This window comes from Mus pahari, chromosome 9, assembly GCF_900095145.1.
Source record: "Mus pahari chromosome 9, PAHARI_EIJ_v1.1, whole genome shotgun sequence".
In the NCBI taxonomy this organism is placed as follows: domain Eukaryota; kingdom Metazoa; phylum Chordata; class Mammalia; order Rodentia; family Muridae; genus Mus; species Mus pahari.
In genome coordinates this window covers 40,751,213-40,773,150 of record NC_034598.1, presented here as the reverse complement: position 1 = coordinate 40,773,150, position 21,938 = coordinate 40,751,213, and the positions used below count along the sequence as shown (strand labels likewise).

At 42.2% G+C, this 21,938-nt stretch overlaps 1 protein-coding gene across 1 annotated transcript in view; it reads left to right on the top strand.

The window, feature by feature from the left end:
• The window catches only part of LOC110326570 (solute carrier family 5 member 4-like), a 51,218-nt gene extending 29,554 nt beyond the window's left edge, over window positions 1-21,664 (top strand). Inside the window, exons 8-15 of the mRNA XM_021205103.1 lie at window positions 966-1,186; window positions 4,814-4,949; window positions 7,657-7,764; window positions 10,157-10,307; window positions 15,636-15,804; window positions 18,019-18,234; window positions 19,726-19,828; window positions 21,450-21,664. Coding sequence (XP_021060762.1) covers window positions 966-1,186; window positions 4,814-4,949; window positions 7,657-7,764; window positions 10,157-10,307; window positions 15,636-15,804; window positions 18,019-18,234; window positions 19,726-19,828; window positions 21,450-21,664 — 1,319 coding nt within the window. The remainder of the gene's footprint in view (window positions 1-965; window positions 1,187-4,813; window positions 4,950-7,656; window positions 7,765-10,156; window positions 10,308-15,635; window positions 15,805-18,018; window positions 18,235-19,725; window positions 19,829-21,449) is intronic.
• Window positions 21,665-21,938: the final 274 nt, after the last annotated feature.

Here is a 21,938-nt window from a genome sequence, read left to right as displayed (position 1 = left end):
GGATGGATCCCCAGGTAGGGTAGTCTCTGGATGGTTATCCTTTTGTCTTAGCTCCAAACTTTGTCTCTGTAACTCCTTCCATAGTATTTTGCTCCCTATTCTAAGGAGGAATGAAGTATCCACACTTTGGTCTTCCTTCTTCTTGATTTTCTTGTGTTTTGCAAATTGTATCTTGGGTATTCTAAGTTTCTGGGTTAATATCCACTTATCAGTGAGTGAATATCAAGTGACTTCTTTTGTGATTGGGTTACCTCACTCAGGATGATATCCTCCAGATACATCCATTTGCCCAAGAATTTCATAAATTCATTTTTTTTAATACCTGAGTAGTACTCCATTGTGTAAATGTAAGTTTTGTTGCTTCTAAATGGCCATTTTGTAACTGTGAACAGTCTAATGAGATGGGTAGAGTTTGGTGCTGGGCAAATGTTATTAAGTGGCAATCTTTTTTTTTTAATAATTCTTTTTTTTTAAATTAAGATGTTTTTTGTTTTTTTGTTTTTAGATTTATTTATTTATTATTTGTAAGTACACTGTAGCTATCTTCAGACACTCCAGAAGAGGGCGTCAGATCTTGTTACGGATGGTTATGAGCCACCATGTGGTTGCTGGGATTTGACTCCAGACCTTTGGAAGAGCAGTCGGGTGCTCTTACCCACTGAGCCATCTCACCAGCCCTTAAGTGGCAATCTTAATTTTTTTTTTTTAGTATATGAGTTCATCGCTTTGCTAAGTGATTTTCTTAAGAAATAAGAAAGAAACAATATTAAGGAATTATTTTCTTTGTGTACTCAGTGGAAGTCAATAATCTATCATGGACGATCCCAAAGGCTCGTGCGGACCATTGGGGAAAGCACTGACGTCATGACCATGCTAATAGGAAGCATTTGAGTGCCTTCACTGCAGTGGAGTGCTTGTGAGCGTGCGGTGTTTGAAATCCTCACACATCTTTCTGATGCCTTTAGCATTTGCTGAAGTCGGAGGCTACGAGAGCTTTATGGAGAAGTATATGAATGCCATCCCCTCTGTAGTGGAAGGGGACAACCTGACCATCAGCCCCAAGTGCTACACTCCTCAGCCAGACTCCTTCCACATCTTCCGAGATCCTGTCACTGGAGACATTCCTTGGCCGGGACTAATATTTGGAATGACCATTTTAGCCATCTGGTACTGGTGTGCTGATCAGGTGAGCATGGACATTTGTACATGTGATTGGGTTTTATTTTTCTTCTTTTGTGTAAAAGCACTAGCTTCTTCTATTTTGTACACATTAACAATATTTAAAGTGTCAGATACTTTTCCATGTCTTCTCTTGAGGAAAATAGATGTCTTGGTCCCTCCTCAGCACACTGTGTTTTCCCCTTCAGAGACACATTCAGCTCTTTCAGTTAAGGTTCTTTGGATGTCATTTCTAGTCTCTAAACCACAGCATCTGGTATATTCTGTGACATATCAGAATTGATATAATTTTTGACAGCAGTAGAAATAGACACTCACCAAGTACAGAGTGACACACCAAATCAGGATCTTAAACTTAATTGGACCCTAAATAATTCAAAGGTTTATATTAAGTCTCTCTTTAGACTTTCTAGTTTTACTGTTCTTCTCTTATTTGAGAATTTAGCTTTCCTTCTTCAGCCCCTGATCTTCTGTTGTCCCAACCATTCTACATATCTTGACGAAAATTTTAGAGCATTCAGTTTACAATTTTTATCATTATAGAGAAGTAATTATTTGCCATCACACACACATACATACACACACGTTTTGGCTCTGCGTGCACGCAGCACGTGTGAGTGTGTGTTGTGGTTTTCTTTTCGATGAACAATTCTCACTTTTATCTTAAAACTTCTTGATGATCACTACTCATTTATGAATCAAAACATCTGCAGATTGGCGAAACACCCTCACAGTATTTTTTTTTTTTAAACAGAGCTGTGGCATCAATCATGTATCAGAGTAGGAGATTCCCCGTAAGACAATCCCTCCCCCAAGCTCCCTTCCTTTCCCCTCTAAGAAGCAGGAGGACCTCTCTCTGAACCAAGCCTCCCTAGCACCTCAACTAGACGAATCCTCTCCCACTGAGGCCAGACCAGACAACCCAGTTAGGAGAATGGGATCCACAGGTAACAACAGAGTCAGGGACAGCCCCTGCTCCAGTTGTTGGGGGACCCGCATGAAGACCAAGCTACACATCTGCCATGCATTTGCAGAGGGCCTCAGTCCAGCCCACATATACAGCTCTAAATTCTGCACCCTTATAAACCATAATCCTGCCTCCGGCCTGACCAGAATGCTTTTTTTCTTCGGTTTCTTTTGACTATTGTAGACGCATCTTCTCTTTCCTCTCCTTCCCCCTCCCTCTCTCTGCCCTGCACTCATATCAGGATTTTAATTTTACTGTAATTTAAGAAGATTTTTTTTTACCCTTCAGACGTTCATCTAGTTTAGCTTACACAATTTTATTCTGTAATTTCTTTCTCTGTAATTTAACTTCTGTTTGTTACCCTGCTTGCTTCCTTTTCTACCATGTTCCATGTTGGATCACAAGTTGTCTTTTAGAAACGCTCTCGGGGGGCCAGGCATGGTGGTGCACGCCTTTAATCCCAGCACTCAGGAGGCAGAGGCAGGTGGATTTCTGAGTTCGAGGCCAGCCTGGTCCACAAAGTGAGTTCCAGGACAGCCAGGGCTATACAGAGAAACCCTGTCTTGAAAAACCAAAAAAGAAAAAAGAAAAAAGAAAGAAAGAAAGAAAGAAAGAAAGAAAGAAAGAAAGAAAGAAAGAAAGAAAGAAAGAAAGAAAGAAATGCTGTCGGGGCTGGAGAGATGGCTCAGCAGTTAAGAGCATCAACTGGGGCTTGAGTTCAATTCCGAGCATCCACATGGTGGCTCACAACCAGCTATAATGGGATTAGATGCCCTTTTCTGGTTGTGTCTGAAGAGAGCAATAGTGTACTCATATACATTAAATAAATAAATCTTTTAAAAAGGATAAAAAAAAAAAAGAAATGCTCTCATATTTTTACTTTGTTGGAACTCCTACTGGAAATCTTTTCTTGTTTTTGTTTTTTCTCTTTCCTTTCCCTAACTCTTGCTCTTTTCTCTTGCCCTTCCACTGGTTTTCCATCTCTCCCATTTAACCATGTATTGTTCTGTCGCTGAGACCCTCAGGACTAAGACAGATTCTAGAAGGAAGGGCTTACTTGGATTTGTGGTTCCAGAGAAGAAAGAAGGCCTTCGACATCACAGCGGGGACGCGTGGCAGCAGGCAGGGCTATAGAGTAGTGAGCTGAGAGTTCACATCTTATACCTCAAACAGAAAATAATAAGAGCAAACTAGGAATGGCTCAAGTCTTTCTGGGACCCACAAACAACCCAGGCTACATCCAAGGGTATTGGTTGTTCTATACAAACTGATGGTAAGAGCCTATTGCTGACGACAACATCTATACAACTCATTGAACAGAGAAGGTGAGCTGGTACCTAACCTTCACCCTTACAAACTAATGCTCATGAATCCGGAAGGCACAATACCAGAGGAGAAGGGTAAATACCAACCTAGCTGGGAACACTTTGCTCTACAATGGTCACCTGCCAGCAAGATATGCTGGTGCAATAGTGGAACAGAACTTGTAAAAGTAACCAACCAAGATCTGATTTAAGGCCCACACTATGAGATGGAACCCACAGCTGACAATGGTTGTGTGGCCAAGAACCTAAGACAGGACAATCCAGGGACCTGAGGTAAAACCAAATACTACTACTATTCTGCTAAAACTAAAAAAAGAAAAAAGTAAAAAATCTAGCAATACAATGACTTCTGAGAACATTCTGCTATACTCATAGATCAGTATATCTCGCAGCCATCCTCAGAAGTTTCCTCCTGAAGCAGATGGGAATATGGAGACCACAGCCAGACGATGTGCGGAATGTAAGAGACCTTGGCACACTCGGCCCTAAATGGGATGTCTCCATCGAATCTCTCCCCTCAGGACCATGCCAATTCTATCACTTTCGATTCCTAACTAGATGAGTTCTCAGAATAGTCTGAAGAGTTCTAGAAATGAATGCCTCAAGGTTCTATTTTCATGGCTTCCTAATTATGGTGTTTCCATGGGAACGGGCTCACCCCACTAGAAGTAAATTACCTGATAATAATGAGGAAGGTATTAAGGATGTGTATGTACAACGTTCAAGACAAGAACACACAGCTGTGGCAGCACCAGAAGTGGCTTGAGGAGCATGCTGCCCTACTGTGCTGCAATCTGGGTATGATAACCATGCTTCAATAATAGATAATGTACATTACTTTCCATGTGATAAGGGTCATGAATGCATTGTATAAAATGTCCGGAAAGTCCTCTGAGAGATATTTCTACTTTAGAGCTGAGAAACAAAAGATTTACAGGGGTTAAATACTGCAAATTAAATAGTAATACAAATCCTGATGCTGCTATAAAGCCCATTGGTTTCCACTAACCACACCTTTTTAAAGTGATTTTTAATTTAATTTTATTCTATGCATATGAGTGTTTTGTCTACAGGTAAGTATGTGCACAATCTGTGTGCCTTGTGTCCAAAAGAGGGTATTAAATTCTTCCAAAACTGGAATTATAGATGTTTATGGCTGCTGGGAACCTAACCCCAGTCCTCTGCCTAAACAATAATAAGAGCTTTTCACTGCTGAGCCATGTCTTCAGCCCTAACCATATACATTCTTATTATGTATAATATGAAGCCTTGAAAATGTATTCTCACCCTCTTTAAAGCCACTAGCAGATTGTTGCACTAATATGCTGTGTTTCCCCGGCAGGTCATCGTACAGCGCTGCTTATGTGGCAAGAACATGTCCCACGTGAAGGCTGCCTGCATCCTGTGTGGCTACCTGAAGCTGCTGCCCATGTTCCTCATGGTGATGCCGGGGATGATCAGCCGCATTCTGTACACAGGCGAGCCATGAATATATGAAACTTTTCTTTTTTTAATATTTATTTATTGTATTACATGAGTACACTGTAGCTGTCTTCAGATACACCAGAAGAGGGTGTCGGATCCCATTACAGATGGTTGTGAGCCACCATGGGGTTGCTGGGAATTGAACTTGGGTCCTCTGGAAGAGCAGTCAGTGCTCTTAATCACTGAGCCATCTCTCCAGCCCATGAATCCTCTTTTCTATACTTGATGTTTGTGGTTTTTAAGATAAGGAAAAACTTTGATAGGTTAGAAAGAGAGATGGAGGGATGTAGCAGTAATTTTAGCTAGGTGATTTTGTGCTTCCAGAGGGTGATGTTCCTAGCCACCCGCTAGAGCCCTCTGGATTTGTGAATAAAAGACACGTATGTGTGTGCACGTGCACACACACACAAATCAGTTAATTTTTTAAAGATTTATTTATTTTATTTATATAAGTACAATGTCTTCATGTCTTCAGACACACCAGAAGATGGCATCAGACCCCATTACAGATGGTCGTGAGCCACCATGTGATTGCTGGGAATTGAACTCAGGACCTCTGGAAAAGCAGCCAGTGCTCTTAATCACTGAGCCATCTCTCTCTAGACCATATCAGTTAATTTTTGACATGCCGTGACTAGCTAAAAGGCTGGGCACTCCTAAATCTTTCCTGGCTGGCAAATGCTTCCCTGTGGTACTCCTGAGACTCCTAAACCTTCCCGTGCTACCCCAGACCCAATCGAGGAAGTGGCCAGTGGCCGCGTATCTGAATTCTTACATGGCTGCTGGCTTTATCTGCTGCAGCTCTCATGTCCCATCCTTCTCCCCTAAGTCATGGCGATGCCCTCTCCTTCCTTCTCCCAGTTCCTAACCCAAACAAATCTAAAGGTCCTGCCTTCAGTATACTTGCCACTGGCCATTGGCCCTTTATTGATCAAAAACCAATTGGGGATAAGGACCTTCAGCATTTGGACACACAGATTCATGATTTAGGGGACCGGATTAATTCAAAGCATTAGAACCAATCCCCAACAGAGGGAGGCCCTTCTGCGACAAGGGGCAGAAGGAGAACATTTGGCAGATCTGGCACTCTTCTGTATCCCTTTTGTACATGTGCCAGGCTCCCTGCAGACTTCTGAAACTATACATCCTGTTCCTGTGAGTGGATTTAATGTAAGGTAGACCAGAAGTTCCCTGGGTAATGAGGTGGAACTGAGCAAGGATGTTGACAGCTGACTGTGGTGGTTTGAATATGCTTGGCCCAAGGAGTGGCACAATTAGGGGGTATGGCCTTGTTGTAGTGGGGTGTGGCCTTGTTGTGGTGGGTGTGGCCTTGTGGTGGGTGTGGCTTGCTGTGGTGGGTGTGGCTTGCTGGAGGAAGTATGTCACTATGGGAGTGGGCTTTGAGGCCTTCCTCCTAGCTGAAGTCGAGGCTTCTGACACTTTTTGAAGGATGATTTCATCTCCCCTACAAGCCACACTGAAGAAGGAAGCTTCACCAAAACATAACAACAATCTCCAGAGTTCAAATCAGCCTCAGCACCAATGAATGCCTTCCACATTCCTACTAGGATGGCCCATTAAGTCCCACTTAAAGCATTCCATTGCTTTCCAATCCAAAGCCCCAAATCTACATTCCTCCAAACAAGACCATGGTCAGACCTATCACAATACCCCAGTCCCTGGTACCAACTTCTGTCTTAGGGTTTCCATTGCTGTGAAGAGACACCATAACCAAGGCAACTCTTTAAAAGGACAACATTTAACTGGGGCTGGCTTATAGGTTCAGAGGTTCAGTCCATTATCAAGTCAGGAAGTATGGCGGCATGCTGGCAGACATGGTGCTGGAGAAGATGAGAATTCTATATCTTATTCCAAAGGCAACTGTCTTTCAGGCAGCTAGGATGGTCTCAAAATCCGCCCCCACAGTGACACACTTCCTCCAACAAGGCCACACCCACTCCAACAAGGCCACACCTACTCCAACAAAGCCACACCTCCTAAGAGTGTCACACCTGGACTAGCACATTCAAACCACCACACTGACCTTCTTATGATTGGGTGTGGCAACATCTTTGACCAAGAAGGTCTTGGAGGCACACACTCACATCTTGGTCTCAGAGAATTTCAAAACTGAATCGTGGGGCTGGTGAGATGGCTCAGTAGGTAAGAGCACCCGACTGCTCTTCCGAAGGTCCAGAGTTCAAATCCCAGCAACCACATGATGGCTCACAACCATCTGTAACAAGATCTGACGCCCTCTTCTGGAGTGTCTGAAGACAGTTACAGTGTACTTAAATATAATAAATAAATACACACAAAAAAAAGTCTTTAAAAACAAAACAAAACAAAACTGAATCGTTTTTGTCAATGCTTGGAGAAAATTAATTTCCAAGTCAGATGAGGATAATTCCTGCTGATTTTTTTTTTTTGTTCTTGAGAAATTGCTTTTTCTTGATTAGAAAAGGTAGAGGAGACACAGCCAGCCATTTCTGAGGGACAGAAGACACATCTCTATGGCCAATCCCATCACACAACATTCACTGTGTTCCCAACTAGGCATGTGTATCAAGTTCAAAGTTGAGCATCCAATTTCTAGATGAATATAGTTCCTCCCATCTATGATCTTGCAGCTTCCCTCTGCCCCCCGTGTGCAGAATATACCTAGTCAAGTCCTGCTCAATGAACTGTGTCTCCCCTCAGATAAGGTGGCCTGCGTTGTACCTTCTGAGTGTGAGAAACAGTGTGGCACTGCGGTCGGCTGCACCAACTATGCCTACCCCACCCTGGTGCTGGAGCTGATGCCTGATGGTAAGTAACCATCCATAGTGTGTCTAGAGGGATACACGAGCCGTGAGGAATATAGTGGGGATAGACTCTGGCAATCCTTCCATTAATTCAGTCCTACTCATCAGGTAATTCTTGAGAATCAGTCACAGTCACCCAGTCACCCAGTCATGTGATGGCTGGGTCTGGATTGCAAAGAGGAGCTAATTTCTGATAGAAGAATACTGCTTAGGGTAAATGGTGTCGGGGCTGGAGAGATGGCTCAGCAGATAAGAGCACTGACTGCTCTTCCGGTCCTGAGTTCAAATCCCAGCAACCACATGGTGGCTTACAACCATCTGTAATGGGATCTGATGCTCTTTTCTGGTATGTCTGAAGACAGCTACAGTGTACTTACATATGATAAATAAATAAATCTTAAAAAAAAAAAAAAAAGAATGCTGTCTTCTGGCTCAGTTAACATTGAAATGATTTGTTAGCCAAAGAAGAAGCTGTATTGCTGCAAATGTGGAAACCTGGAAGACTAGAACTTTTTTTTGTTTGTTTGTTTGTTTTTGTTTTTCAAGGAGACAGGGTTTCTCTGTGTAGGTGTCCTGGCACTCACTTTGTAGACCAGGCTGGCCTTGAACTCAGAAATTCGCCTGCCTCTGCCTCCCAAATGCTGGGATTAAATAGAAGTTAACTTTTACCTTGACTTTAGAATAATATCTCAACCTGCATGCTTTGTATCTAAGTACACACCATTCCTCAGTGTTTCTTTGGCTCTTATGATTTATTAGTAAAGCAAGCATGATTGCCCTACACCTTGGAACTCAGTGTAGCTTTACAGTCTAGATAATAAGCTTTCTCTGCGAAGTTCCGATTATTAGATTTTCAGAAAGTGATCACTGCTGTGGGGACCACACACAGAGCACATACAGAGCTGAAAAGTCTAAATGGCCTGGAGACTCAGTGGACATGTCTGTGCCATTTCTCCTCCTTGATCTACACAAGTTCATTCAAAATTAAGGAACTCACAAATTCAAGGAGGAATGCATGTCATCTTACCCCGTACTGGGAGGTCTGGAGCCATCACTAACGGAGCAGAACTGTGAAGCTCTCACAATGATTCACAACGTTCAGCTTTGCCCATAAAGGATTTTCAGCAGTATCATCTACCGGGACTGTACTTCTCCGATTCTCACAAAGCCAAGAGTTTCTCCTCCCAAGAAAGATGGCACCAGGTTCTTCCTTCTCTTGCAAAGTGGCTCCCAGAATATGACCTTTTATTGCAGGAAGACAGAGAGAGAGAGAGAGAGAGAGAGAGAGAGAGAGAGAGAGAGAGAGAGAGACATGGCCAGCCGTGCACTGGTGAGCAATGGCCGACCTGTTGTTATCTTGTGGAGACTCTGACGCAGAGCCCCATGATCTCCCCGTCCAGGTAGCTAAGTTTCCACTGGTGGGTGGCACCCCTGCTCCAAATTCCTCATGGCCTTTGGGGTACACCTCAGGCAAACCCACACTTTGCTGCTGAACCTTTCTCTCTTGAACCCGGTCCAGCCTCTGTGTGAAGGGAAAGACAACACAAACTTACAAACTTAGTTCAGAAACAACAGTAACTCAATCTCTGGGCACAGCAATTAAAATCTTAACCTTGTAAACCATATTAAATCTAAATCCTCCAGTGGCGAATCCTAACGGATCCTCCACTGATACGGGGAGACACTAGTAATTATATCCTCTCCTCACACTACCTCCATCCAGAAAGATTCTCCAGCTTCCTCTCTTCCCCACTCCAACCCAGAAGTCCTGCCTACTTGCCCAGTGATTGGCTCCTTTATTCATTAGAGGATCGGTTCACAAGTTACCTATGTACGACTCAATCCTTGTCTGCAGCCCCTTCCAGGAGAGCGGAATTAGCATACAACATACAAACAGCACCGGGTCCATCCACAACAACTTTTAAGTAATATTTAACTCTTAAGCTAATACTGAACTGAACCAGAGGAAGAACCCCAGAAAATGTTTGTGTTACAAATCCAGATATTTACGTTTCTCAAGCTAATTTTAAGCCAGAGACACTAACCAACCACATGATAGCTCTGTATTTTTAAAAGACAAGGATTTCACTACCACATCTATTACATTGAAATATGATGAATTTCATTAAACCTTGTTGCATTCTATTAATGATGTATTATTCACTTTACATGAATAATCACAGTATCCAACACATATTGAAGCTTTACTGTGTTCAGTAACTTTCTAAGTATTTTGTGTGCTTTAACTGACTGAATCTCCAAGAAACGTTCAGCAATAATACACACCGATAGTTGCACTCTGTGGGTGTTTTATCCTTGACTGGCTCTTTGATGTAGCAAGTCACTCATAAGCCATGACATCCACTCTAACCAGAGCTTGCTCCCTCTGACCTCAGGACTGCGAGGCCTGATGTTGTCGGTCATGCTGGCTTCTCTTATGAGCTCCCTGACGTCCATCTTCAACAGCGCCAGCACCCTCTTCACCATGGACCTGTACACCAAGATAAGGAAGAAGGCATCGGAGAGAGAACTCATGATAGCTGGACGGTGAGGGAACCCGGTCTCTGCCTAGAACTTCTCCGAGGAGGCGGGCTATAGACAGGAGCTACAGAGCCTTGCCCCTTAGACTGAGGGCAGCTGAAAACGTGGCTCTACAATGGGGAAGAATAATTAGGAGATGTTCAACTCAACCTTTCTCTTCACAGACACAAAAATTATAGCCATAGTTTTAAACAAAATAGTTTAGTTTTTCAGACTCCCACTGTCTGATTGCTATGTATTCCTTCCCCTTATCATTCTCCCTACACCATCTCTTCACAGAACTCAACTGTGAGCTGGAAAGATGGCTCAGCGGTTAAGAGCACTGACTGTTCTTCCAAAGGTCATGAGTTCAAATCCCAGCAACCATATGGTGGCTCACAACCATCAGTGATGCCCTCTTCTGGGGTGTCTGAAAATAGCTACAGTATATTTATATATAACAAATAAAAATAGGCCAGAGTGAGTGGGGCCAAAGTGGGCCATGGGGGTCAGGGGGGGAAACTCAGTCTGTGTTTAATCAGATCTACCTCACACTGTAAGTCTGCTAGCTGAATGTCTTTCCTTTAACAGTTTCTATGCGTACCATACAGAAATGATCAATTACCTCATCCACATTACACAGAGAATTTTACCAGATGCATTCACTAAAGGTTGAGCCATGTTAGACAGAAACAGATCCTCAAGAAGAGACAAAGTCCAAGAGGCTGCTTGAAGAGTTAGAATACCCTAGGCAGACTGGGGGCCTTGAAGACAGTGAGATGGAAGGAAACGAGAAATAGTAGCCAACATGGGGGTCCTCTTCTTCACTTAATTTTCAGGCAGAATCTGCCTGCCATTTTGTACAATGATTTAAAAATTGAAGCGTAGGACATAGAGGGAGAACAGGAAACACAAATATGTGACAAAGTTCTGTTTTTAAAAACTGAACGCTCAGGGCTGGAGACATGACTCAGTAGTTAAGGCTGCTGTCCCCAAGTTCCTGAGTTCAATTCCCAACAACTGGTGGCTCACAACCATCTGTGATGGGATCTGATGCCCTTTTCTGCAGGTGTATATGCAGATAGAGCACTCATACATAAAATAAATCTTTTTTTAAAAAAAATTAATGCTCCTATAACCATAATTTTTGTCAAGAAATAGAAGTTTCTAGGACCCCCAAAACCTCTTCTTGGATTCTACATTTCCAGAGCTAACAATGGCTATCGGCAGTGCGGCGGGTGGTTCAGACCTTCCCAGGTTAGAATCTGATAGCCAGAATAACACAGCGGGGTTTCTAACTCTTCCACGGCCAGTCGCGGTGCATTGTCCTGGGATAGCTTACTCATGTAATCACTGTATATATAGATATAGATATGTGTGTATGCATATATATGTATATATATATATATATTTGTACTTATATGAGTATATATTTATACATATATATTATAGGGATATATTAGAATTTACTGTACATGGCCATCTGACTGGAGTGTTTCTGTCTGTTGGCTTGTATGAACACGTAATTCTATCGGGGAGATTGGGGGTGTGTGCACTTCATTTTAATGAATATTAAAGAATATTCAGTAGTCTCAATTTAAAAGAAATATAGGAAGTGATTATGAAAGAGAAGACATTATGACTTTTTGCAAAAATTAATGGTAAGAATAACTCTGAATGGACTGATAAGATGGCAGGCGTATCATTTTTCCTTTACTCTGTATACCCATGTGGGTCTCCCATGGTGAAAACAGATCCCTCCGTCTGTGTGGGTTGGCAGGTGAGGTTTGTTCTGAAGCCATTAGGAAACTGAAATCTCTCATGCTCCATTGATTGCACATGGAGAAAACCTGGGTGTTGGTGCTCAGTTCGTCCAAGATGGAGACACTCTCCATCTGGCAAATGAGTACAGTGTCTATGGAGAGCAGCAGCATTAGAAGAGCTTTAACAAGTTTACATTCACATTGGCTGCAAGGGGAATAGAGTGTGTCTAAAATATTGTGCTTTTGCAAGAGCAACAATAATTAACACAATAACCACCTGGCATACAAACTCAAAAATGTCCCTAGTTCCAGATCTTGACTCTTTTTACAAATGAAGTGTGTGTGTGTGTGTGTGAGAGAGAGAGAGAGAGAGAGAGACAGAGACAGAGACAGAGACAGAGAGAGACAGAGACAGGGAGACTCTGAGACAGACTTCCAGGAGCCTTCCGGCCTGGAGAGGGTAGAGACGGGGCACAGAGTAGGACTCTGTTATGGCTTTAAAGTCGAGTGTCTCTAGACATTCTAGTTCTCTATACTGAAGTGCTGATGATAACTTCTGGAGAGCCCGTGGGGGGTGGGGGGGACTTTCTTGCGCTTTCTGAGGGTAAAACTTTGCTGGGTTAGGTCATTAACACTTGTAGCCTAACAGCTGAGGATTAAGCAATGCAGCCTTTGTTCTATCTCAGCAGGAACTCCTGGGCTCTAACTTTTTGCCTGCTAGTCAGAAGTCACAGGAAGTAAAAGGAACATTTTGAAAAGTGATTATGGTTGTTTACTACTAAGTTGTAAAATGTTTTCTATGAAAGCTGTCTAAGAAAAGGGGAAAGGGCTGGTGAGATGGCTCAGTGGGTAAGAGCACCCGACTGCTCTTCTGAAGGTCCTGAGTTCAAATCCCAGCAACCACATGGTGGCTTACAACCATCTGTAACAAGATCTGACGCCCTCTTCTGGAGTGTCTGAAGACAGCTACAGTGTACTTACATATAATAAATAAATAAACCTTTAAAAAACAAACAAAAAGAAAAGAAAGAAAGAAAGAAAAAAAGAAAGAAAGAAAAGAAAAGGGGAAAACAGAAAGATCCTAAGCGGGGCCAGGTAGAAATTCTTCTTCTTGTCTCTTTTTCCTCAAATACATCCTTCAGAATACATCATCACATGTTACAAAGTTCATCACAAGTTCACACACAAAATCAAATCATAAATTGAAATAGAAGGCTGGGCAGTGGTGGCGCACGCCTTTAGTCCCAGCACTTGGGGGGCAGAGGCAGGCGGATTTCTGAGTTCGAGGCCAGCCTGGTCTACAGAGTGAGTTCCAGGATAACCAGGGCTACACAGAGAAACCCTGTCTCGAAAAACTAAAAAAAAAAAAAAAAGACTTAAGTCGTCTATCTGTCTACATAGCACCACTACAAGACAGTATGTCTTCGTGGATCTGCAGAGATCTGCTCCAAAGGGTGGGATGATACCTAGTGATTATTACATATGTTTAATAATAACAGGAAAAGCATATTAATAGCAGGAATCTTTCCTAAGCTGATTTTCTCCTGGGCCTTGCCCGTCGGAACTTCATTGTAGGTTTAATCTAAATCGAAGTCATCTCAGGAAGATCACCTGCTAGTTATTAGTTTGTCCCACGATGGCTCCTGACAACAGACAGAGACAGAGAAATAAGGCCTGAGTTTCTTGGTGACCTGGATTTCATGGAGAGCATCCCCGAACACAGGTGCCTGGCCTTATCTGAAGAACGACATTGTGCAGAGCTGCATAACTCAGCACACAAGTTCTGCTCTGGCTTCCCACAGCATGATAATTAGGTGATGTATTATTATGGCCAATTAGCTGTCTCCACCCGTACCCCTAGAAGCCCATATGTATCCTATTCCTGGAAGAGTAGGTTTCTCTCACTGCATTGGTCTCCCAGTCCATCTGGTCCACCCTGCACACCCCTGCTGTTTCCGTTGTCCTCAATGGCCAGTCAGTGGCCAACAACACCTGCGGAGAAGGGAGATCCCACAAACTCATAGGCACAAGTCCTGATAACATTCCAGTGATTATGTTAACAAGTTTTCTACCTATGTTGCCTAAAGCCTACAATTTCTCATAACAAAGATACAAGAAAAACAACCTTTTTTTTTAAATTTCTCAGTGAGATTTATGATTTTGTGTGGAAAATAAATAATTAACAACTACATCTTCAATCATGTAGCCACCAGATCTGGGAATAAACTCAGAACAGGATAAAAAGTTATATCAATGTATATAGGTACCTAGAGTGATTTGAAGTAGGTGTAGTGTGGAGTCCCTTGGCTTTCTGGGGAAGAACACTAAGGAATCTATTCTTCTGCTAGGATCAGCATTCGTGAGTCTATGTTTGTATTTAATATTCGAATCATTTTCCTATCTCCCTACTTGTTATCCTCCTGCTTGCCTTGAGCTTCAAGTGACCCACTACTACAGTGATCCCTGAATAGACAATTAGCATCTGTCTTCTGCTTGACATCGGCTTGTACAGAGTAAATGAATGGGATGTAGTATTACGGTCAACAAGACAGTCATATTAGCACAGAGGAACATGTTAGAGACAATGCCTGCTTAGTGGGATAGCCAGGAGGAGTGAAGATTAGAGCAGTTCATAAAGCTGAGTGAAGCAGGCTTGGTCGGTTACCTACAACAGGAAATTTGATTGTGTTGAACACGTGACAGTGCGAGAGGTGGAGGGTGCGACTTATTTTTCAATGATAACAGCATGCGGTGGGGATGGGTGGTCAAACCTTTAGGCATCACACTGAGACTGTCTGTTGGTTTTCCCAATAGTTGTAAGATAAGAGCAGTTCATAAAGCTGAAACATTTGTCCCTCTGTCCTTTGACAGACTCTTGGTGACACATCCACACACACACACACACACACACACACACACACTCACTGCCACCACATTCTGCTCTGGCGATCATGCAGATTAGTAAATTCCTTGTTCACAATCTTATAAGACACTGAATTTTAAAAAGCAGCTCATCTCCCATGGACCACAGCTACCTCTGATGTGTTTTTTTTTTTTTTTTTACCTCCGAACAGTATTTTAACGAATTCATTTTAGCTGTTGAAATACTCGAGTTAGGAAGTATACATTCCCGTTTCTTACCCCACCACACAACGTCTGAGATCTTTGGTATTTCCGTTCTAGATTCTGTAAACTGACTCAGTCTCCCTTACTCTGGGAAAAAGGAAAAAGAAGAATCTGCCTTATTTATCATATAAATTATTAGCGATGGATAGAAGTGGTTTCAGGTTTGTTTCTGACTCATGTGTACCTTGAAAAGTACCAGTCAGTTGCTACAATTTGAGTTGATTTCATGAACACACAGCAAATCTCATGAATAAAAAAGAAATTACAGCTAATTTTTAAAAGATGTTTATTCGTTGACTTTTTTAACTACCTGATATTCTTTAGGCACGGCATGGGTCCCGGCAGGGTCAAGCAGTTTGACTTGCCTGGGAAATCCCATGGAAGAGCAGAAGATTCTGGTCAGGAATGGGGGAGCCGGGCAACACTGCTTTTGTTTAATCTTTAAATCACAGTGTTTTCCTGGCAGGATATTTGGCATGGTCCTAATCGTCGTCAGCATCCTGTGGGTCCCACTGGTCCAGGCATCACAGAATGGACAGCTCTTCCACTATATTGGCTCAATTTCTAGCTACATTGGGCCTCCTCTCGGTGCAGTCTTCATGCTTGCTATCTTCTTCAAAAGAGTCAATGAGCAGGTAAGGGAAACTTAAGGAGTACACGTGCAAGAATGAGGGGGAATTAGAACTTCTTCTGGAATAGAAAAGGACATTCTTTTAGTTAAGCACAGTGGCTTGTGCCTATAGTTCCAGAATATTACTCAGGAGCTTGCCTCAGAAAGACATCTTAATTTCTTTTTCTTTCTTTTCTTTTTTTTTTTTTTTTTTTTCGATTTTTTGAGACAGGGGTTCTGTGTGTAGCCCTGGCTGTCCTGGAACTCACTCTGTAGACCAGGCTGGCCTTGAACTCAGAAATCTGCCTGCCTCTGCCTCCCAAGTACTGGGATTAAAGGCGTGTGCTACCACCGCCCAGCTAAAAAAACATTTATTTTCAAAACAGGACTCAAACATCCAGTCATAGTTCTACCATATAATAATACTGACATCAAGTAAATACAGAAACAACTGTGTACCTGCCTTATTTAAATGCTGAGAGAGTGGAAATAGAAGATATGTAAAATGTTTACAAGGAAAAAAGGTCTACTGGGCAGTGGTGGCGCATACCTTTAATCCCAGCTTTTGGGAGGCAGAGGCAGGTGGATTTCTGAGTTCAAGGACAGCAGGGCTATAACCCTGTCTCCTGTCTCGAAAAAAAAAAAAAAAGAAAAGAAAAAAGAAAGAAAGAAAGAAAGAAAAGGAAGAAAAATTAAAAAAAAACAAACTACCACATTAGTTCTACCTGAAATACATTAGATCCTATTATAAGTGATTGATCCTATAAGTGATGTTGGACCCACGCCAGGGAAGTCAGGGAACCCAAAAAAAAACATGAGAGGGCTTCTTGTTGTAAAAGCATGAGGCAGTTTAATGGTGGGGTCCCGGGTTGACGCGTACCTCACGCAGGAGGTAGAGGCATCAACCCTGAAACCCAAAAGCTAGGGGTTTTTATAGGGAGAGGGTAGGGGGTTGGAATTTTGGGGGGAACTTGGCACAGCTTCACACAATTGGCTTGATTACAAGTCAGTAGAATAATACATGCAGGTTGTAGCATCAACAATTCCAGGGAGGGTCAGCGAGACCCAGGCAGCCAGATGGCCACTGAGTCAATCAAAAAAAAAAAAAAACCAAAACAGTTCCTGTGTTTATGTCTATCCTTGGGGCCACCCATCCTCAGGAATGTCCAAACAAGGGACTCTCCTGGACATGCCTGGACTTGTTATTGTAAAATCTTCAGCTAGGCCTTCAGGGCCTGTCAGGCCTCAGGCCTTCAAGTTCCTAATATTGTCCTATTTGTCTCATGTTATACTTTTGACTATAAGTTCTTTGCTTTTCTTGAATTCAATTCCTTTCAGTGATTGATTCTTGTGGATCATTATCGAAATCCACAAACTCTTGCCAAGTGATAGTCTGTTAATATAGTCTTCTGGTAAGAAACAGGAATGGAGAAGCTGATGTCTGTTCTGTCTGTTATGTCTTAGTAAGTTGGGCGTTGAAATTCAGATGTAGTCTCCCACAGTCCAAAGCTCTTATTTCTGATCCCCATGCTGTGCCAGTTCCAGAGAGCAGAACTGAGAGTGTTTCCAATACCATAGAGCTCTAGAAAATGGAAAAACTTTAACTTGTCAAGCAATACCTCCTATCAACCCTGAAAATCGTGGAAGTCATAGTTCTCCTTGTTCGGCAAAATAAATAGCAAGTGTTTGCATCTGTAGATTGGAAACAAAAAGGAAGAAAACCTTAGCTTTAGTCAGAGTAGGCCACAGAGTTCTGGGGTTCTAAACATCAAAACGTGATATCAAAGATATGGAAATGAAGTAATTTCAATCATTCTGCAATGTGTACATCATAATATAAGCCAGTCTTACCCATAAGTGTATACAAACAGCATTAGTCAATAATGAATAGAATAAAGTAGAAAGAAATGCACAATGTATACCTGGAGGGATGGCTCAAAAGTTACGGGCACTTACTGCTCCTGTAGAGAACCCAGGTTGGTTTTCAGCTCTAACACCTGCTCTCAACCACCTGTAACTAGGTTCTGGGGATCTTGCTTCCTCTTCTGGCCTCTGCAGGTACTTCATGCATGTGGTGCACATACAAATAAGCAATCACATACACATAGACATACATCGAAATAAATAGGTTTAAAGTGCTCTGGTGTCTGAGTAACAAAGAAAACTTGTGTTCTTGACTTTGCCTTAAGGAAACGAGCAATCTGGTAACCTTTTTTTTTTTTTTTTTTTTTCTTTTCAGGGAGCATTCTGGGGGCTAATGGTTGGACTTGTGATAGGCCTTATTCGCCTGATCACTGAGTTTGTATACGGAACGGGCAGCTGCTTAGCTCCCAGTAATTGTCCCAAGATTATCTGTGGAGTGCACTATATGTACTTTGCCATCATTCTCTTCTTTGTGTCCATAATAGTAATCCTGGGAGTCTCCTTCCTAACGGAGCCGATTCCAGATGTTCACGTGAGTAATGTTAGCTACTATCCCGGCTTAGACGATGGAAACACTGTAACTTACACTAGAGCTAGGATCCACTAAACGGCTGCTTTGTGCCTAACATATGCCAAGCCTCAGAGAAAGATGTGTGAGATTAGGAAATGAACCAGGAATTCACAATCTCTCTAATGAGGCTGGGGGATATCTCCAGGCCACCACCGCCATTTCAGGGTACCGGAATGACAATACCTGGTGTTGCCTAAGAGACCAGGAAATACCAGAGAGCAGAAGAGGCACCTGAGCTGAGCCAGCTTAGGGGCAAATCAAATATCCACAGCATGAACAGAGATGAAAGGCTCACAGCAGCAGGGATGAGTTCATTTTTGAAATACAATATTTAAATTGACCAGAAGAATATAAATAATGTTCAGTGTTAGTAAGAAAGTGGGAAAATAAGCCGGGCATGATGGCGCATGCCTTTAATCCCAACACTAGTGGGGCAGAGGTAGGTGGATTTCTGAGTTCAAGGCCAGCCTGGTCTACAGCGTGAGTTCCAGGACAGCCAGGGCTATACACAGAAACCCTGTCTCGAAAAAAAACAGAATAAGAAAAAAAAAAGTGGGAAAATTCCCACAATCCATAATTGTTGGTGAATATGTGAATCTTATGATTTCTAAGAGGGCAATTTGTAGTTGCCAATTTTTGTTTTTGTTTTGTTTTGTTTTTTTGTGGTTTTTCGAGACAGGTCTACACAGAGAAACACTGTCTCGGAAAACCGAGAGAGAGAGAGAGAGAGAGAGAGAGAGAGAGAGAGAGAATGAATAATTATATTATGGAGAAGCACTAATATATATTTAAATGTCCATAACATGGTTGAATCAGGAAAAAAGGCCTGCAGAATATTATAAGGTGCCATACTATCATTTTTAGATATATAAAGAGAGGGACACAAATACATTTGTGTAAACATAGAAAAAAAACTCTTAAAACATGAATCTGAGTTGAGCTGGTGGCACTCAGGAGACAGAGGCAGTTTGATCTCTAAGAGTTCGAGGCCAGCCTGGTCTATCTAGTAAATTCCAGAACAGTCTGAGCTAAACAGTGAAACCTTGCCTCAGTAAATAAATAAATAAACATTAACAGAATTACCTATAGGAGGGGCAAACTGTGGGAGATGAGAAAATACGAATCAGTATCGCTCACACAGGGATAGGCTAGTGAATGCAGCCGAGAGTCCCTGTAGGACAGCCGAATCTGTACCCTTCCTTATATCACAAACCCAGAAGGAGGAGTCTCCAAATACTACTTGGAGTTGTGAGCAAATACTAGAGTTAAAAACAGAAATAATTCAAAGTGGATGATGCGTTTTGGTGAGACAGTTTGTAGGTGATCTTTCCTTCTAACCTATACTGCCCTGGCACAGTTAATGTTTTTAAAACTGTGCTATAAATGAGGTATCACTGAATCATTGTCAATGTCTCCCCATCACTAACGGAATCATGCATTGTCTCTACTCAGCTGTACCGCCTATGCTGGAGCCTTTGGAACAACACAGAGGAACGGATAGACTTGGATGCAGAAGAGGAAACTCAGGAAGAAGTTGGTGGTGCTCTTAAAGAAGGTAATATTCGAGCCGGGCATAGTGGCACACGCTTTTAATTCCAGCACTCGGGAGGCAGAGACAGGCAGATTTCTGAGTTTGAAGCCAGCCTGGTCTACAGAGTGAGTTCCAGGACAGCCAGGGCTATACAGAGAAACACTGTCTTGAAAAAACAAACGAACAAACAAACAAAAAATCTGGCTTACATTTGTTTTAACCATACTCACTGTGTATGGTTCAACTATGTGGCCTTTCACGGCTGATGTCTGTTTTTTTGTTTTTTTGTTTTTTTTTTTAAGATTTATTTATTTATTATGTGTGAGTACACTGTAGCTGTCTTCAGACACTCCAGAAGAGGGCGTCAGATCTTGTTAAGGATGGTTATGAGCCACCATGTGGTTGCTGGGATTTGAACTCCGGACCTTTGGAAGAGCAGTAAGGGTGCTCTTACCCACTGAGTCATCTCACCAGCCCTGATGTCTGTTTTTAATCCCACTAAATTCAGCTCCCGAGATTTACATCTATGAGCACAAAACTAGAAAAATTAAACCATGTCCTCAACACGATCATCCAATATGAGATCCACTTATTCATCTCCAGTCCATCTGTCCATCCATCATCTATCCATGAAACTGAGTGCCAGCTACCAAAATAACAATTATAGAGATGAGCTACGTCATCTCTATATACTGTGCTCTACAGATCCGTTAGTCATGATTACTCATGCCCTAGTGTCTGGCACAATCTCCTCTCCACCCTCATCCCTCACTATTCTCCCTAATGCATCTTCTCCTCCAGACCAAGCTAGTCAATTTGTTATCAATGGACTGACTTTATAGTTTTTCTCATTTTTATCTTTCTATCTTCTTCTGTGACCTCTTCTCCTTAGTATACCCTTCCATTTACAGTATTTGAGGTTACTCTATTAAATTCGATGTCTACATTACTTTAGGTGATAGTTGGGTATTTCATTAATTTTCAGTGTCTTTTAGACACAAAGGTCATATACTTTCTACCACCACCACCCCAAAATACTTGTGCTGTGTTCCACAGATCTCTGCTTTATCTTTAATTATTTTCTATAGATTACTGTTTAGAAACACGTCTTAGTGGTGGTGAGATGGCTCAGCGGGTAAGAGCACTGACTGCTCTTCGGAGGTCCTGAGTTCAAATCCCAGCAACCACATGGTGGCTCACAACCATCTGTAATGAGATCTGACGCCCTCTTCTGGTGCACCTGAAGACAGCTACAGTGCACTTAGATATAATAAATCTTTGGGCCAGAGCAAGCAGAGATCAATTCCCAGCAACCACAAGACGGCTCACAACCATCTGTACAGCTACAGTGTGTACTCATATACATAAAATAAATAAATAGATCTTTAAAAAAAAAAAAAAAGAAAGAAACGTCTTAATTTTTCAAATGCCACCATGAAGAGCTTTGCACAAAACTCTTTTTTGTATGTGATCCGCTGTACCATTGGGACGTATTTTTAAAAGGCTGACTGAAGGATAGAATTTTTATTTCATATAATCAAACTTAAACATATTTTTCCATGGATTTCCCCCTGACACTTGCACCAACAGTGATGTCCAGTTCCTGTCTTTGGTGATAATTTATTGATCCCATTTCCTATTTCAGATGATTCTGAGCAACCTCATGGCTGTCTCAAGAGGACCTGCGGCTTATTCTGTGGTTTGCAGAATACAGGGCCCAAGCTGACCAAAGAAGAGGAGGCAGCTCTGAAACAAAAATTGTCAGACACATCTGAGAAGCCCTTGTGGAGAAATGTCGTGAACATCAACGCCATCCTCCTCCTGGGTGTGGCTGTCTTTGTCCATGCCTATTTTGCCTGAACCTTGAATGAAGCATAGACTACTTGTACTGAGTTTTCTTTTATAAAGTTGGCTGTGTGTCAAAGGTAAATGACCCGTTGGAAATGTTTGTGCTTAGATTGCTGTACATATGATATCTTGCTTTTATCATACCTTTGTGACTAGTTTCAAAATTCTTAAACTCACTGGGCAGTGGTGGCGCATGCCTTTAATCCCAGCACTTGAGAGGCAGAGGCAGGCAGATTTCTGAGTTCGAGGCCAGCCTGGTCTACAGAGTGAGTTCCAGGACAGCCAG